Source organism: Watersipora subatra, chromosome 11 (genome assembly GCF_963576615.1).
Source record: "Watersipora subatra chromosome 11, tzWatSuba1.1, whole genome shotgun sequence".
NCBI classification, from domain to species: Eukaryota; Metazoa; Bryozoa; class Gymnolaemata; order Cheilostomatida; family Watersiporidae; genus Watersipora; species Watersipora subatra.
This window is the reverse complement of record NC_088718.1, coordinates 24,937,676-24,952,201: the sequence shown is the minus strand read 5'-3', so window position 1 is coordinate 24,952,201 and position 14,526 is coordinate 24,937,676. Positions and strand designations below refer to the sequence as shown.

At 34.6% G+C, this 14,526-nt stretch overlaps 1 protein-coding gene across 1 annotated transcript; it reads left to right on the top strand.

Annotated features, from left to right (window-relative positions):
- The first annotated feature begins 646 nt into the window (after positions 1-646).
- Positions 647-11,001, top strand: LOC137407899 (eukaryotic translation initiation factor 4 gamma 3-like). Its single transcript, XM_068094281.1, has 11 exons — positions 647-652; positions 1,776-1,924; positions 2,181-2,376; positions 2,490-2,870; positions 3,443-3,541; positions 3,866-4,073; positions 4,182-4,319; positions 4,712-4,887; positions 10,162-10,341; positions 10,452-10,631; positions 10,906-11,001. Exons 1-11 carry the CDS (start codon positions 647-649, stop codon positions 10,999-11,001), a joined length of 1,809 nt encoding a protein of 602 aa, XP_067950382.1.
- The last annotated feature ends 3,525 nt before the right edge of the window (positions 11,002-14,526 follow it).

Sequence of the window (14,526 nt, the reverse complement as noted above, 5' to 3'; positions counted from 1 at the left end):
TGTTATTGATCTAGTCAATCACTACGATTGACTAGCACAAAATAGGGGCGTGGCCTAAACACTCCTTGTTGGCCCCGGAAACGCTTGTCTTGTTGAAGGCGCTGTTATCACTCTAGGGAGAGATAACTCTATGGTCAGGACGTAATCACAAAGTGCGGTATTTTCTAATTACAGCGATATGATTTATTGCAGCCAATCATAAACAAGAGAACAATTATGAGACACAAGAATGCGGTGTAAGGTCTCTATTCACTAGCATTACGAAAGTAATTTGAGCAGTTAATGTGTAAAGTTATCTATCTTTCTCTTGATCCTGAAGATATGATGTATCATTTGTATCGCATAAAATAACCTCAGTGGCGTATCGGTATTTAACCTGCCCTCCATCATCTGTGGCAAGTGATACCTTCTCCAGTACGACTGGCTATATCGATAGTGATAGGAGATAAAGACATCTCACTAAGAGAATTGAATCCCTAACGGTAATTAAAAGAAACATTTATTTGCTCTAAACTTGGACAGGCGCAGCAGTTCATTCAGCACTAAAAGAGAGATTTCATTATCACAGAGAAAGCTGTACCACTAACAGTAATTACCAGTAACAGATTTCAAGGAACATGGACTGTTTTGTTACTAGATGCACGGTATGGCAGTATGTGAATATATATACATGTATATATTTTTTCCATAAATACAAACAAATAAATACATCAATATTTATATTTTCTTTGCATTACATTTATATTTGCATAAAAAAATTAACAATTATCTATGCAACACAAAAGATCTGAATCGGTATCTGAATCGGATTATTTTTATATAAAAATCGGTATATCGAATCGGTATCTGAATCGGCTGGTGAAATTAGAATCGGGGCATCTCTAGTTTTAACTATCCCTATAGTTTTGAAATAAATGTACAAAGGGAGTTATATATGTCTGTGTGTTTTTAAATAATAGTTTCTGAAGTTTCTGGTTGCATGCAAAAGCGCCATAGGTTTTACTGTGATATCTTTACAGTTGTGCAGACCAGTAGGTAATTATTTGTATCTGTTCAACAATATTTTGTTTCTTGTGGCTACACTATTAACTGTGATTTGTGTGGTTTTGCCCAAAGGTTGTCTACCAAGCATCATTTGCTCAGATAGCTAAGTACATTCGTGATTATTAAATAGCAATTGACTTGCCGCCCCCAGAATAATGAAGACCCGCTTGTTTCCATTTCTGGCTGCATTTTTAAAAAGGTTTTCAGTAGTAGTTTAACCTAGTATTAGGGTAAAAGTAGTTGATGTCGTGCTGTCTATAATAGTACTGAATTTCCAAAAAGACAGTCAGTAGATAGACTGAGATTCGCCAAGGGTAAAGATTCAAGGCAATCAATTTGGTAGAAATAATCAATTTAGAGTAGTCATTGCAAACTGATGATATTGTGTATCAATCAGTAATTTAATTTGAGAGTGATGATCATCACATTCTTCTGAAACTTGAAACAACATTATGTTTATTTGATCAAATACAGTTATTATAACACGTCAACTACTTGACGCTTTTAATAAGGTGAATTTATTTACTGATTTTGTGCAGCTTTAACATGTATGTAGCAGAAGTTTATATATACTAAATATTATGTATAACCTGAATAGTATTTATTATGATTTTATTTAGACTGTTAAAAAGTACCAAATACTAAGATATATCAGCAGAGGGTGAGAACTGTGAATAATGATCTGTATACCAACTTTGTTTTTGTCAACATCATCATATTGGATATTACAGGCATTTGTAGATAGGGAGACAAGAGACAACAGAAACCATTCTGGTGACAGGATGTCGTCAAGTAGGAGTGGAACTAAACCAAGGGGTTGTGGTGGACCAGGGGGGGTACAGCGAATGAGATTTCCACAAGGCTCAATGGAAAGGGAGAAGTTAGTTTGCTTGATGATTGCCAGTCTAATGTAGTTCAGTCGCGCTACACCTCATGTAACACACTGATTTCCTTCCAGGCATAACTCTTTGCAAGTCTGTTATTTCTCTGTAAAAATTTGAGCTTTACATCATTATTTTTTAATATCCGATAATTTGTGTTTTTCGATAAAGCAGTGATGGATCGATATTTGGTAAAATTGTGATTGATGTATACTTGAAAGTCATGAAATAATAGATTCTCGAAATTTCTTTCAGAAATAGCGCCGTTGAGATGTTAAGACAGTTGTCATGGGAACCTAGACTATATTCTAGAGAACACAGTGTGGAAGGGCGAAACATGCGTACACCTTCTCCAACTGGGGCTGTGGTGAACTGGAGCAGTGCCCAGTCTACCTGGGATACAATGATGAAATCCATTATAGATGAATATCTACATAGCAACGATATAGAAGTGCGGATGCAGCCACTATTATGCTTTGTTGTTACTTAAGAATGATATTGTAATTTGTAGTATTGTTCCGTTTGGTGAACCTGTAAGCTGTAAGACGAGCAACATTTTTACAGGAAGTCCTGGAGATTGTCCGAGAGGAGTTAGCAGGACAGAACGAGATGATGTTGATGACAGAATGCGCCATCAACCACACGCTGGAGAAGTCAACTCGGGCTAGAAGGGGAACTGGCTTGATGCTCGCTGAGTTACTCAAACACAAACTGTTGCCATTAGATGCCCACATTAAAGGTTTAGGGGCAGTGCTAGAGATCGCTGATGACCTTTCCATATATAAACCAAATGTATGGCAGTACTTTGGTGAATTGATTGCTCCCATGTTCACCACGGCTTCCGTCTCTTTTGACCGCTTAGTGTCCATATGTAATCCTCTGCTGAGCATAGGAAAGGCATCTGTGCTTGCAGCTGCAGTACTCAAAGAAGCTAGTCACAATATTGTAAGTTCCATTTAGTTAAGCGGGTTTTCTGCATGACTACTGTCTGCTTTCAAGCTTCCATTGGTATCCAGCAAACTTATTTTCAACTGCTTTGAAAAGATCATTTTCAATGATTATTAATTAAGCTTACCTTTATTTCTCATGAAGTATTTCATCTTCTACCAAGTCTTAATGGTTAACTGTGTGCCAACAAAGCCGTTTCAACTTCAGCGGTGGCCTTGCTGATATTGGCGTCTTAATGCTGCACTACTCCATTTTATCCACCAGAAATATAGTTTGCTAAATGGGAAGAAAATGTGATTACTTGTTTTACAGTACATTCACGTGTAATTAGTCAGTGAGGGACTCACTGTTTCCTGTGCATGAGGCAAAAACCCTGAAAACCGTACACACTTGTTTAACTCACAAATACTCTTGTGCTCCTCATTTTATTCCAAGTTGTTCTTAGTTGGTTCTGTCCTTCACAATATGCAGCACTTGTTTTTGGAAAACAGCGATGACTAACATGTTTCCTGTGTGTTGCTGACGGCTGGAGAGATGGTGGTAAAATATATTGAATATGCATGATGCAGAGTCACATGGAGATAGGCAAGCGATGGGCTGAAAGTAAACTAGACTGGTCAAAGTTTCTCACTGAGGGAGAGGATCAAGATGAATTTATACAAAGCAATGTGAGCTTTATAAGTTTCTTGGTTTCTACATTGTATGTGAGCTAATCATTAGTGTGTGCCGAGGTTCATGTGAGTGTTTATTATGCAGGTAGAAAGTACTTTACATTTCTACAGTTCAGTTGAGGCTCAAAAAACAAACAGTTCTTGTTTTAACTAACCCAACTCGGAGTGAATAACACGACAAATTTTTTTGTACTGTTATTTGCTTAAATCTTTTGTATTGAATACCAATTGAGGTCTATGCTCAATCTTGTTTGGTTTGTTTCATTAGCCGTTAAAACATGGGTTTTCCTTTTCTATTTTATGGTTAACTTTCCTTTTTAGAAGTTGGAATATACACTATCAACACAGGCTCAATCCTCAACAGAGCTTCTGCCATCTGATGTTGCCGCTCAGCTAAACAAGTTCATGTTGGAGGGCACAGAGAATGAATCTGTATTTGACTGGGTAGACTCTAAATTGTCTCCTGATATGTGCGATGACAATGTCTTTATTGGGTCTCTGACTACTTCAGTTGTTCAATCATGCATCGGTAAGTTATAATTACTGGGGTCATTAGCTGTCTTTTCATTTTCTCTCATATGTATAATTTTTCTTTCTCACCGCCTGCAACCATTACTGATATTGTTGTATTTTACAGCAAATGGAAGCTTGGATGAGTCAAAATTCAAGTCAAGGATTCCATTGTTGAGCAAGTACTACAATGGTAAGGCCAACAGGGAGTTGGCTGCTCTCTCAGCCCTTGAAAACTTAGTGGCTAAATTACAGCACCCAGCTAGTAAGTTTAAGCAATCATTCTTGTTTCATCACACGAGCTTTGATTGGAATTGCTATAATGTTGGCTGTTATAGCTACTAGTGTGTGCGTGTCTCTAATTGTTTAGTCTCATTTTATGAGACAATTTGACTATTTGTCTCCATGCTTCAGAATCATAAAAAAGTTCTATGAATTCTTCTCATCAGCGGCTTCCATATTTAATCTGCCATCATGCCAGTTCCCTTCCAAATATAATCTTTTTTTCTTTCATTTATAGCATCACTTGGCACACCTTGCTATAATGTTTATTTCATTTGGTTAGCATGCTGGTAATCCTTTTTCTATAAGATGGCTGCACTCAGGAAATTGTTTCACTTTGTAAAATTTTGTTATTGAAAAGTGTCTCTGTTGTAGATCTGTTTTCCAATCTGTGTTACGCTGTTAGTGAAAATGACCTTATTACGGATGAATCATTTTTTAATTGGGAGAAAAGTAGCAATACTGGAATTGTTGTCAAGTCAGTTGGCAAGGTATTACAATGGTTAAGAGAGGGATTGACAATCGAGCCAAACCCAACTCACTATCTCGAGGTTTGTCTGTAATTGATTCTGAGGTTTATCTTTAATGAGGTGTGAGTTTGAATTTAAATGTGATCTGTGTGATTTCCGGTCAACCCTTGTACACGTAAAGTGATGATCATTATAGGTAAAAACGATTATATGTGGAAACCATTGTATGTAAAAACCATTATATGTAAAAACCATTGTATGTAAAAACCATTATATGTAAAAACCATTACATCTAAAAACCATTATATGTAAAATCCATTATATGTAGAAACCATTATATGCAGAAACCATTATATGTACAAACAATTATATATAGAAACCATTATATGTAGAAACCATTATATGTAAAAACCATTATATGTAGAAACGATTGTATGTAAAAACCATTATATGTAAAAACCATTACATCTAAAAACCATTATATGTAAAATCCATTATATGTAGAAACCATTATATGCAGAAACCATTATATGTAGAAACCATTATATATAGAAACCATTATATGTAGAAACCATTATATGTAAAAACCATTATATGTAAAAACCATTATATGTTGAAACCATTATATGTAGAAACCATAATATGTAGAAACCATTATATATAGAAACCATTATATGTAGAAACCATTATATGTAAAAACCATTATATGTAGAAACCATTATATGTAGAAACCATTATATATAGAAACCATTATATGTAGAAACCATTATATGTAGAAACCATTATATGTAAAAACCATTATATGTAGAAACCATTGTATGTAGAAATCATTGTATATAGAAACCATTATATCTAGAAACCATTATATGTAAAACCATTACATGTAGAAACCATTGTATGTAGAAATCATTGTATGTAGAAACCATTATATCTAGAAACCATTATATGTAGAAATCATTGTATGTAGAAACCATTGTATCTAGAAATCGTTGAATGCAGAAACCATTGTATGTAGAAACCATAGTATGTAGAAACAATTATATGTAGAAATCATTGTATGTAGAAACCATTATATGTAGAAAAACCATTATATGTAGAAACCATCATATATTTTTGGACATGGCTGTTGGAATATTACAAACATTAACTAGCTAAATAACGTTGCATAGATAATAAAAAAGTTTTAGCACAGAAAATTTACCATTAGTTGCTAAATTTAGTTTCCACTGGCTAAGTTTCTTGCACAGCTGTAACAGGTTTGTAGCAAAAGGGTATACATAGTATTTAATAAGACGTTACATTACATTATTAGTATATTTTGAATAAGACCAGGTTCTTCAGACTGAGTTTGGATTAATAGAAGGTTCATAGAAGGTTATATATACCTGACTTATTAAACTGAAAAGTTATTCCATCTTTGTAATAGCCTTTAGTTTTAGCTTTTATGTAAAGCTACATGGTAACATGTATTTGATTGGAACACTATAGTAACTATTGTCTATGTAAAGGTATATAGTAATATGTATTTGATTGAAACACTATAGTAACTATTGTCTATGAAAAGGTATATAGTAGTATGTATTTGATTGAAACACTGTAGTAACTATTGTCTATGTAAAGGTATATAGTAATATGTATTTGATTGAAACACTATAGTAACTATTGTTTATGTAAACGTATATAGTAGTATGTATTTGATTGAAACATTATAGTAACTGTTGTCTATGTAAAGGTATATAGTAATATGTATTTGATTGAAACACTATAGTAACTATTATCTATGTAAAGGTATATAGTATTATGTATTTGATTGAAACATTATAGTAACTATTGTCTATGTTAATATATATAGTATTATGTATTTGATTGAAACACTATAGTAACTATTGTCAATGTAAAGGTATATAGTATTATGTATTTGATTGAAACATTATAGTAACTATTGTCTATGTGAAGGTATATAGTAATATGTATTTGATTGAAACACTATAATGACTATTGTCTATGTAAAGGTATATAGTATTATGTATTTGATTGAAACATTATAGTAACTATTGTCTATGTTAAGATATATAGTATTATGTATTTGATTGAAACACTATAGTAACTATTGTCAATGTAAAGGTATATAGTATTATGTATTTGATTGAAACACTATAGTAACTATTGTCTATGTAAAGGTATATAGTAATAGGTATTTGATTGAAACACTATAGTAACTATTATCTATGTAAAGGCATATAGTATTATGTATTTGATTGAAACATTATAGTAACTATTGTCTATGTTAAGATATATAGTATTATGTATTTGATTGAAACACTATAGTAACTATTGTCAATGTAAAGGTATATAGTATTATGTATTTGATTGAAACACTATAGTAACTATTGTCTATGTAAAGGTATATAGTAATAGGTATTTGATTGAAACACTATAATGACTATTGTCTATGTTAAGATATATAGTAATATGTATTTGATTGAAACACTATAGTAACTATTGTCTATGTAAAGATACAGTTAAACCTATAATTGAACGCCATGGCGCTGTATTTTTCAACGCTTCTATAGTGATGGTCAAATGGAGGCGGAATTAAATTAGAAGCTGGCGGTGTATTTTTCAATTTGCTCTTCATAATTTCCGGAAGATAAATTTAGCCCTCTTACGTGTGAAGCGACTGTTACCTATATTTTGCTCTTTTTTTTTATTGGACCAATATTAAACCTTTTGGATGCAACAAATCTGCTAACTTACCTCCAATTTGTCAAAGATCTCCTAATAAATATACATTGAGAAATCTGGAAATATCTATGCCAGTTGATATCGATTGCTTGCAATAGACCTGCAATGATATTATAGCCTGTTTCCTTTTTTGCAATTTGCTGGCACTTTCAATTTTTAACATTTTAAATTTGAGGACATATATTTATTTTATATTATTATTTACCAATTTTGCATAAAAGCTCGTTTGCATCATTGATATGTTTGCTACAGTTTGCAGCCAAAACTAGCCATTTATGTGCAATAGAAGAGGAGTTACCAGCGTCAATCAATTGTAAGACTATATTACTACAATGATGCTATCAAATAATATGCTATAAATTTCCAAGTTAATAAGTTATATAATGATAACCAATCAAATGCTACAAATACATGTTCATGAACAAGGGACATAAGCAAACCATACATTTATTACATGCAGAAACAAAAATTGACGTTTTGAAAACACAAATATTTCCATCATTTGCTTGGAGGGCTGCGTTCTGATTGTTGCTTCCGATGTAATGAACATATTCTATTTGTCCAATATCTTCCATAATGTTTTTTGGCCTCAACTCTTTTTCTGCACTGCTGAACTAGTCGATATTAGCGTCCAAACAATTTTTGGCAGAACAAAACTTTCATGTACTGCATTTAGCACCAATGCAATGCTTAAGTTTTGCTCGGTAAACGTAACCTTTGGTCCAACACTTGCATCCCGGTTTTATATATGTACATCGAGGTATTAAAACCGCGGTAAATAAGGAACTACTATTAGCCTGAGACAGTGAGTAGTTATTTCTATATTGTTGCTTTCAAAGTTTTAACGAAAAACCCAAAAAGCTTTGGAATTGGACAGTGAGAGAATTGATTGTTATTAATGCAAACGATTTATTACTAATGCGATTCGTGGACACATTTGTACTGATCACTTGATATTATGCGTTCATAAAGATCAAAGATAGTGAGAGTGGGTGGCACTCTATTTTTCAACCCTTCTTTCATAGTGATGGTCAAATAGAGGTGATGTTCAGTTATAGGTTTTACTGGTATATATAGTAGTATGTGTTTGACTGAACCCTATTGTAACTATTGACGATATAAATGTTGTCTATGTAAACGGCAACTAAAGCAGTGAGTTCAATGAGAACTTTAGCTATGTTAAAGGTAGACTTGCGACAAAATTCACATTACAGTTATTTGGTATCAAAAGATTCACCATGTCTTACTCTGATGTGTTGTAGGTGCAAAATATGTGGTAATGTAATTACAAGCTCTTAAAAGCTCAAAAACGAACAGTTAATCGCAGCCACACGAGACAGCTGTAGTTTGGAATCTCTTTCGAAAACGGCTCAAATGGGATGTAGTTGTACAAAAAACGCTTCTGTTTACATTTTCACGCAACCTCATTCGTCGAAATATTTTGACAAATATACTTCACACATTCAATAAAACCATGTCTATTGTTCTCACGCGTTTATTTCATCGTCATTGTAATGCTGTCACTTTCAGCACTGATATCCTATAACCTACCGTAAAAATTCGTTTAAATTTTCAACCTTAGCTCGAAGGAGTACATATCATTGTCTGATAAACATGATGAGCCTGTTGGTCACCTGTGATAATCGAAAACTATTGCAGAAATTATTCGTGAAGTATTGGGTCACGTGATCAGATTACGACGAGATGATTAGACCAAGCCGAAACAAAACTGTGAAGTAGCGAGCATCTATATTTGATACGGGGTCTTCGGTAAAACCCGAAGTGTTGGTCATAAACTAGTGCTATGAGAAGTTTTATGTTGAGCCTTTTATTGGCCTTGCAATTCACATGAGAACATCACGTGACAAAACAATAACCAAATGTAATGATTACGTCAGAGAATTAAACTGAATCCAATCTACGGCGGCTTTTTTTTAGCTTTTAAGAGTTTGTAATTACATTTTCACATATTGTGCACCTACAACACAGCAGAGTAAGACATGGTGAATCTTTTTATACCAATTAACTGTAATGTGAATTTTGTTGCACGTCAAATTTTAAGGAAACCCCAACCGATAAAAATAGGTGTAATATAATTTTTAACTATAGTGTATTTTATGATATATATAATATACATCATATTTGACCTTAGAAGAACGCAAGCTATAAATGTATCTAAATTTAGCCGTATATACAATTTCTTTTGTTATTGCCTTTGCTAAAAAATGTACCAGTTGCTTAACCAATACCACTGTTCAAATATACACCAAACCAAATGAGAAATGTAAGAAAGAACACCAAAGTTATAGTCGAAAGAATGCTATGGCTACAAGCATTGATACTTTCTGCTGGATTGGTGCAACCCGCTTTGTAGTGGTTGCCTATTTACCTTGGTAAAGTTTGCCTCGGCAGCCTAGTTTAGCTTTGTTCCCTTTGGTGTTAATCTTTTGAAGAATATTTATTATTATTTGAGAACACCGCCCTTCAGTAAAACTGGCACCTCTTCCATTGCTTTTGCTTCTACTCTAGGTGTCGTTAAATGTGTTCTTTTGTAGAGGTGTTTAGGTGTATGTTGATGTTCAACACATAGATTTATCCTTTCTCCTTTAGACCCCTGCCAAGCCTGATAAAACAGCTCAAGTTAAAGGTCAGGTTGCTCAAGTTGCCTCGCTATCTAGCTCAAGTGTATCAAGTGTGTCAGAGAGCACTACCCCCATTTTGTGCTCAATTATTCCAAGTGTCAATGCTGAACAAACTACAAGACATCCTGATAAAGAAGCCTCTGTCAAGGTCTCTTCACAAATACTATCTGTTTTCACAAGTTTTGGCCCATCTCAACAATTACTGTTTTATTAATACTTTGCTTTAGTTTTTGAAGCTTCACAAAATGTTAATTCCAGATTATATCAAGAAACTCTTCACAGGTGGCGAAAAATGTTGCTGAGCTAGCGGAACCTGCTAAAGATGGTAAAGAACTGTCCGCTGATGTAGACATCGAGCAGAGTACGACTGATGAACAAATCTGCTCAAACGATGAAACAGTGAAATCACTACGAGCGCAGGTCTCACTTCAGGAGGAGGTAAATCCTAATCTAGTGATTTGTGTTGATGATTGCTACTGATTCTAGTAGTTGGTGTACGAGTTATTTTTCGACTAACATCTATTCCTGAATGTTGTGAATGATTTTGTGTGTTGAAGTTTTCATGTACTAAAGCTCCCTCTTGATGTTGCACACATGGCTTAGAATTTACCAAGTGTGACTGAAAAAAGCCTCAGTGTCAGATCTTGATGATTTTTTAATATGTTGTTGCCCATGTTGAAAAACGCTCAAATCCCAAATTTTGATCTTCTAGGGTCATCGGTTCAGGCGCTATGAGGATTTGAACTTTGACCGTTTGTCGCCCGAGTTTGAGGTCAGAGCACATCTAGCTGACTTTAGGCTCATATAAATTCAAGAATATACAAGTTAAAGGTCTAGATTTTTTGTGTCTACACCCAATTTTAATATTTACACAAACAAATAGGTTGGAAATTTTTCGGATAAATAATGTGGGAGATAACTCTGACCAAAAATGGCCGAAAATGCTATTTTAGCGACTATTCAAAAGCAATTATCACCACTAACATCTGTTAATATTTCTGAATTCCTCAAGGCCTCAGCTATGCAAAACTACTCTCATCTTCTCTGTAGATGCATCGGGTCAGCGTCTAGAAGCCATACAAGATTAATACCTTTGTTGAAATACTGCAAAAGTAGAGGTCACGGTCAACCCGTAGTTTCAAAAAGTCACACCTTTTTCTCATGTTTTACACCAATTAATATATACAGACTTCATTAAAACTATCAACAGTTTGTGTTTCAGACTGTAAAATGCTTAAAATTGAGTTCCAAATGCCCTCCAAACTCCTTTGTAAATCGCCTCAATTAAATGAGATTATCTCCCTTGTCAAGCTTTAACTTGGCTGATTATTATCCTATGAAGTTCAAATTTGCTGTGTGCTTGTGGTTCGAGATTGTAATAGATATGAGCCTCAAAATATTTTGCTAAGTTACATTCCTCAATGTCATCCATTGTTGTAGCTTTAAATGCATATGTTTTGCCTGAGTTAGTGGTAGATGGCGGCGCCACAGCTAATAAAACATGCTCTTGTGGTGCCCAGCAGATGTCATCTCGCTTTGGCCATGCAAAACTGTTTGTTGAGCTTTTGTGCATGAATCTCAAATTTACATCATTGTTCTCTTGATCATAGCCAATTACCATCCCTATATACTACCGACCATCATATGCACAGGCTAGATTTGGTTCAGGTTGAGGTGTTAAGGTATTGCTGGTAACATGTGAGTCATCAGTCTTTCCAGCTTTGTATCCTTGTAGCATACATTTTTCATCAGCCAGTGGTGATAGTTTGCAAACTTCAGTGGCTGTTCTACTGAGTGGCTAGAACCAGTGCTGGTTCCGACAACCAATGACTCGTTGTGCTGCTTTGAACCTTGATTCCAAAATCGCTGCTCATTCTGCGACTTCTTCAGTGGGTACATAAAACACCTCCACCCCAGCAATGTTTTCCCTAGCATACATGTACAGTTGCTCAGCAATGAGCAGTCTTTCTTTCCCTGACTTAACTAACTGCTTGGAGTGACGTTTGGCCAGTCTCTTGACTACCCGGCCAATCCCATCGCATGGGCCATATCCAAGTGAGGTAACAAAGAAGCTCCAAGATGCTGTGAGATTGAAACCAAGCTCATGGTGACATAAGTTGGCAAAGTTCTTGTAATTCTTGCATTGACACCTTTTATTGGGTTCTTTGGAATGTATGTATACATTCTAGAGAGTACCCGCCAGATTCATCAAAGACAACCTACCTCTTGTGACTCAGGTACATTATTTCAGTGATGGATTGGGTGCGCAATACTAGAATTACAAAAACTTTGCCAACTTATGTCACCATGAGCTTGATTTCAATCTCACAGTATCTTGGAGATTCTTTGCCCCCTCACATGGAAAAGGTCTGTGCAATGGGATTGGCGGGTTGAGTTGCCCAAGTTGAGAACTGTGAGCCAGTCACAGAATCGGTAGCATAAGTTAGTCATGATCATGTTGAAGCTGAGGTATGTATCAAAAATAGCTCTGTATTATACATTATTATGCATGCATTAGTTGTCCAGTCTACTAAATCTTGAGACAGTATGATGTCAGTTTTTGACTACAATTTGTTGTGGTTCTTAAGTAGCCTTTGTTATTAAGACTAATGTGTATAATAATTAATCTGTTTCAAGACTAGAAAATGAATCTAAGCATTATTGTGTTACTTCACATATAGTGTTTGTTAAAAGAGCAGATACTAGATGGGACACACTGAATTTCACAAAAAAATCATTCATAGAGAATGCTAGGCTGGAATATAAAATGACATAATTTTAGCAATTTGTGCCCCGGTTTATTTATTCCGATGTTTGTGTAAGAGTATAAAAATAGCTCGTATCAGTTACATTTTAATTTTTCTACTTTCTAATTGTTTTTGTGATAGTATCTGTGCACCATATCTTTTATGAATGCAAAATACGAAGTATTCATCACTACCCTAGGATACTTATATTTTGCTAGTAATTAGATTCCTCAGGTCCAGTTCACCGGTAAGGAAAAATTTTTCAATTTGGAACTAGTTTGTATTTGTGAACTGCGGGTAGAAATGTGTAGGCAAGATCGATAATGCAATTTGATCGCTTGCTGCCATGACGCGCCATGCCTCGCTGCTTGATGTCTAGGTCCCTGCCGCCGTGACTGATGTGGTACCAATATTAGATCTCACGTATTTATAGCACGTGGTGGCCATGGCTCAGTTTGATTTCTCTTGTGGGTTGAGAGGATTTCATGTTTATGGAGAATTCTGGACTCCTGACATGAAAAATGTCTTGACAGTATGTTATCAACAATAACAGAGGAGGAGGGCAATTACTCATTGACTTTTTTTGTTAAGGAAGTGAATGGGGATTTGATTTAATCAATGAACAAATGTATAATAATTAAATTTATTATTAATTATTATTATTAATTTTTGGCTTTTCCAAAAAAAAGTTGTTATCTCAATTTGCTTTGCCATGCTGCTCAGCCGGTGTATTAGCTATAATGAGTTTAGCAGAAATTGCCCAATGAGCCCAACCACACATGAAAATTACGTGCATTTCTAATATGACGATTTTATTGTGGATATCAATGAACCAAGCTATTTAATTTTGCGTTTTCGCTCATTTGTTATGATTGGCTAATTTCGCTCATAAGATTCTCGCGAGAGGATGACTCCGCGAAAACGCGAAAGTTTGATGACGCGAATACATAAGTGTGCTAGGTAGTTCTTCTGAAGCTGATTAGTCATATTAAAATGTGCCTTGTAAAAGCTAGTCAGCATCCCAAATGAGCTATTTTGGTGGAACTTCCGATTTTAGACACTTGTTTCTTTGTGATATTATATTGTGATTTTTTGACATCGGGCACAAATACTAGACTTTTTTATGTAAATGTTTAATATAATTTACACATGTTACAAATACTGAGTTCATTGTAAAATGGCAAGACATACTATCACGGTGTCCTACATCCAGCTATTATATAGCAGCAATCAGGTCGTCTGTAATGACCAAGTTTTAACCTGGCATGTTTTTTACGGAAAAATAAATTCTATACAGATTAAAGCCATGAACTATTTCAGTTTTGCTGTAGCTTAGTAAGGTTCAGCAAAAAAAAGAAATAATTTCAATTGTGAGAAATATGAAATTTGTTCAAAACAATGCAATGCTCGAGCTAAATGAAACTCAATAATATGAAGCATTTCTATAATAATTTTGACTCTCAGTGTAGAGGTTATTTTTGTGACTTCTAAAAGGAAAGCTTTCTATTGGCTGACAAATATGAATGAGAAATAAAAAATGTTTGCATAAGTTTTAAAATTACTGGAAAGTCAGTCTTCCTACTGAT